The sequence below is a fragment of the Idiotropiscis lumnitzeri genome, chromosome 4, assembly GCF_059441095.1.
Source record: "Idiotropiscis lumnitzeri isolate Australia: NSW breed Sydney's pygmy pipehorse chromosome 4, RoL_Ilum_1.0, whole genome shotgun sequence".
Classification (NCBI taxonomy): Eukaryota; Metazoa; Chordata; class Actinopteri; order Syngnathiformes; family Syngnathidae; genus Idiotropiscis; species Idiotropiscis lumnitzeri.
The window spans coordinates 440,001-443,114 of NC_142394.1; the positions used below are offsets into that span (position 1 = coordinate 440,001).

Genomic DNA, 3,114 nt, shown 5'->3' on the forward strand with positions numbered 1-3,114 from the left:
AATCAATCTATTAGGGATGGGCGATATGACCTAAAATGAATATCGCGATAAATTAAGCAATTTTACCTCTAACAATAAATGCACGATAAATTTCCGCCCGTGGACCAAAATCAAAATAAATGCATATTAACAGTTTTTATTGACCAACTGGTACACATTACTTTCAATGAAAAATAAAATTACAAAAAACATTTGTATAAACATTCCAAATAGCTTGCTTTGCATGACTTGAACAATGTCACAAAGAACAGGAGAAAAGGAGTTCCTCTCGCAAAATCTTTTCTCCAAATAGATTGCGCCAAGATGCTGTCATGTCATGTGCAAAGGCCTAGATTTGTGTGAAGGTCTCTTGTAAACAATATAAATAATGACTTGTGCAAAGGAGCTAGTGTGGTCGGCAAATAAAATGCTAAATAAAATGGGAAAAAAGTCAATGCAAATAAACAAGTGTGCATCATCGGGAAAATGTGTTGTCTCGAGTACTCTGGTACACCGTCGCCACTTGTCTACATCACCCACAGTCAGGCTCAAACAGGGATCCATGTTGCGACTCGACCACAAGTTGGATGTGGATGCAAAATGCGTGACATATCTGAGCTCCCGTCCCGATGTTGTCCATATTGGGAAGTACGGTTTGCGTACCTCTTGCCGGCTACTTTCATGAGGCGTTTCAATCCTGTGCGCTCCACTGTAACCAGAGGAGCTAAATCTTTAGCTATGTGCTAAGCTATCGCGTCCACCTCTTAGGCGTTCTCTCGTATGGTGTCGTCTCCGTTGTGGGCTGTTGTCCCTGATCGAACCTTGCTTCTCCCTTTGAACATTCAGCACAGCATGGTTGTCTTGTGGGTGGTGAAAAAGAAAAGGTTGGACGCGCTTGTTTTGGGTGCTTACGACGCACTTTGCAGTTCGTGTTCTTTTGCTCAAACATCGTTTTTATGGAACCCAAAACATTTCCAAACAACAGATGTCGAATTTCTTTTCGGGACAAGCACAACAGGAACAACTTCAACTAATGTTACTTCGTCTTCAACCGTGTCAGCCGCTTCTGGATTTGACTCGCCAGCTTCGACCGCGTCGTCTGTTTTTTTTTTTTTTTTTTTTTTTTTTGTTCAGCTGGGTGGAGTCGCGTGACAGCCGCTGTAGCCGTCTTAAAGGGGCATCAACATAGCCGCAGACAGAAAACACTTCTTTTTTTTTTTAAACACCGAATTTACCGACATGGGCAAAATTATGTCGGTCATTGTATTAAATTTCGGTAACGGTAAATATTCGGTTTAATGCCCAGCCCTACAATCTATCAAGCTTGAGCATTTATTTTTACCCCATTCTTTACATGTGCATAGTTGTCAAAACCTAACCTGTGTGCCGAATGGTGCAAGCTGAAGTGCTGACAAGGATTCTGAAGTCCAACACACAGCCATATGGCAAGTGTTGGAGGATATTATGAGTAGCAGTGGTGGAAAAACACGAGGCAGATCACAGGATTATGATCATATAAATCATAGTATATAGCATGTGCAATGGCTGCTGAATTTTGTCACTTTCAAATTAATCCTGTTGGCCAGATTGACCCCAGCACATTAAACGGCCAACCCCACGAGTCACATGTGCTGCAAATTAATGGTGAAAGCCAGATTTGGAAAGCATACTTTTTTTTTCTTTTTGTATACTTTGGCTCTCTCTCCTACAGATGGCGTCAGAGCGCGACAGCAGCAGCAGCAGCAGCAGCAGCTCAGATGATGAGAAGAAAGAGGGCCAGCAGTAGACTTTTGACTTTGCAGTGCATTTGTTGTCACTGAATTTGACAACAGAACTGTTGGGTCGGGGAGGGAAAAAGAGAAAGGGAGGGCGTTGTGTCGCAGGATTATGTATGTATGCATGTATGCGTTTGTGTGTGTGTGCGTGCGCGTGTGCGCGTGCGTAGATGTATGCTGGTGTGGAACAGAAATTTGAGCAGGTGGGTCACAATTATGTTGCTGTCTTTTGTAATAAAAACAAATTCGGGCCTGGACTGATTGAACCAAGTGTGCTTTGTACGTCTGACGGGACAAAGATGAAACTCATATTGCGTCCCGTCCTACCGTTATTGTCCAGCAGAGGGAAACATTTGTCTGCATCTTACAGACCACCATCAATCCAATTTGAATAGTGCTTGTCCTCATTAAGGTTGCAGGTGAGCTTGTGAAAAATGGGGTTCCTGCCAATTGCAGGGTCCATCTAATGGAAACAAGCAAGCAAGCGTTATTTCATCCCGCAATTAAACAACAGCTGCAGCTCTTCTCTCTACAATTAACACAGTCTGCATGTTTGGAAAATTGATTTGAGTTGGGGTTTTACTTGTGGTGTGTTCTGCAGGTTATGTGAGAACCCATAACCTTGAGATTGCATCCCGCCAGCTGAGTGTTTACATGAGTTTGAGACTTGTTAATCATTGTTGAATTAAATGTATGTTTGTTATTTTGTTTTAATTTCTCTAATTTGATGTATATTAATACATATATATTTAACAATGTGTTATTTTAATGACTTCCTGATTATGAATATTTTTATGAAGTCAATTATTTTATTAAAATGTAATTTTTAGTTGGCGGCACGGTGACCCGACTGGTTAGCACGATGGCCTCACAGTGAGAGAGCAGCAGCGGTCCTGGGTTAGACCCCGGCTCCGGCCTTCCTGTGTAAAGTTTGCATGTTCTCCCCGTGCCTGCGTGGGTTTCCTCCGGGCACTCCGGTTTCCTCCCACATTCCAAAAACATGCATGGCAGGCCGATTGAACACTCTAAATTGCCTCCAGGTATGAGTGTGAGCGCGGATGGTTGTTCGTGTCTGTGTGCCCTGCGATTGGCTGGCAACCAGTTCAGGGTGTCCCCCACCTACTACCCGGAGATAGCTGGGAAAGGCTCCAGCACCCCCTGCGACCCTAGTGAGGAGGTAATTTTTAGTTTTAATTAATTAGGCTAAAACTATTTATTTATATTCACAAAAATCACTGTTAGTATTATTGTAAAATTGTAGTAATTGTTTTTCCAATTATATGAAATGATATGATTTAAAAAAAAAAAATTGTGATAAAATGAACATTTTTTTCATGTTCTTGTTTGTTTATGGTTTTAA

General features: G+C 41.9%; 1 protein-coding gene across 1 annotated transcript in view; it reads left to right on the plus strand.

Annotated features, from left to right (window-relative positions):
- Positions 1 to 2,011, plus strand: part of hspa9 (heat shock protein family A (Hsp70) member 9) — an 18,752-nt gene extending 16,741 nt beyond the window's left edge. Inside the window, exon 16 of the mRNA XM_088294360.1 lies at positions 1,691 to 2,011. Coding sequence (XP_088150486.1) covers positions 1,691 to 1,765 — 75 coding nt within the window. The 3' untranslated portion in view covers positions 1,766 to 2,011. The remainder of the gene's footprint in view (positions 1 to 1,690) is intronic.
- The last annotated feature ends 1,103 nt before the right edge of the window (positions 2,012 to 3,114 follow it).